The sequence below is a fragment of the Frankliniella occidentalis genome, unplaced genomic scaffold (assembly GCF_000697945.3).
Source record: "Frankliniella occidentalis isolate FOCC.00 unplaced genomic scaffold, Focc_3.1 Scaffold140, whole genome shotgun sequence".
In the NCBI taxonomy this organism is placed as follows: Eukaryota; Metazoa; Arthropoda; class Insecta; order Thysanoptera; family Thripidae; genus Frankliniella; species Frankliniella occidentalis.
Genome location: NW_026267267.1, coordinates 280,376 through 281,551, shown reverse-complemented (window position 1 = coordinate 281,551; position 1,176 = coordinate 280,376). Strand labels below are relative to the sequence as shown.

Below are 1,176 nucleotides of genomic sequence, written 5' to 3'. Positions count from 1 at the left end.
ATTGGAAATACATTGAACTTTCATTTGAAAAAAATAAAAAAAATAATGAAAACAAAAAGGTGATTCATTTCTGTACAAAATGAACTTCGATTTCTTGAACAAATGGGACTCTTCGCTCTTTATTACAGTAAAGCATGAATTTTAGCTGGAAACAAAAAACTTGTAAGTCTGTGTGATAATCTGATATGTGCAGGAGTTTCAGTACGTCTTACAATTACATACTAACCATCAAAAATAGGAAATTTGTTGTGATTTATCTCTTCTTCAGTCATGAATTTTGAAATAAAATTGTCTCTATCTGAATCAATGCGGATGATGTACCATTTGTTTCCAGACATTATGTCATCATTCAATTCTTTCACCATAGCTGCTGTAAAACGCTGGTATGTAGTGTCAGCGTAGATTTTCAATTTAAGCCTTGGTTTGTATTCCAAGACTAAGACATTGTTTTTAGTCCCAGGCTTGGTCAAATTGTCAATTGTATCTGCACTAAGTATATTAAAGGCCACAAACTTTGGGAGTAAGTTTGACCGAACACAAATTGGTCTTTCGTTTATTTCTTGAAGGATTTGTGCAAAATTCATCTGAAAGAGACAGGAGAGAGATTAATTTAAAAGCCGGTTCATTTGGGGCAAGGTTAAAATGAAAATGTTTTTGAGTTGGTTACGTACCTTGAACGACTCCCTTCGTTTAGTCTTTTTGCAGTAAATCAGGTATAAAACAACAAATGTTTATTTATCTGGTTTGTTCTGAAGGATGCAAAGACCACAATATTTCCAGCCGTGGGTGGAAATCAGTTTTCGGGATAATTAGTTTTCGAGCTTTTGCGGAATCTGAACAACATCCAACCAACAACAACAAATGTATGTGGAATGTGAACTTCCGTCTTCTTGTTCCCCACGTTCTTCTTCTTTCACCCGCAGAGCTGCCAGGTTTGGCGATTTGTCGCCAAATTGGCGATTTTAGGTCGGGTTTGGCGACTTGAAAAGACGGCCTGGCGCCAGGCGATTTTTTTGGCGATTTGTGTTTTGGCCTGGCGATTTTTGGCGACTGAGCTCCAAGTTTGGCGATCCTAGGCGACTCGGGCTACCTGACCCCACGGAAGCGGGGATTACGAAGGGATTGAGTACTTTTCCGGCCCGGGGGAGATGAATTTCTAAGAAATGGGCCTAGCAG

At 38.9% G+C, this 1,176-nt stretch overlaps 1 protein-coding gene across 1 annotated transcript; it reads right to left on the bottom strand.

Annotated features, from left to right (window-relative positions):
• Window positions 1-6: 6 nt before the first annotated feature.
• Window positions 7-855, bottom strand: LOC113213224 (uncharacterized). The gene is made up of 3 exons (XM_026432212.2): window positions 672-855; window positions 227-584; window positions 7-145 (listed from the first exon to the last, which is right to left on the bottom strand). The coding sequence occupies exons 2-3, from the start codon at window positions 582-584 to the stop codon at window positions 123-125; spliced, it is 381 nt and encodes a 126-aa protein (XP_026287997.1). The 5' UTR covers window positions 672-855; the 3' UTR covers window positions 7-122.
• Between the last annotated feature and the right edge of the window lie 321 nt (window positions 856-1,176).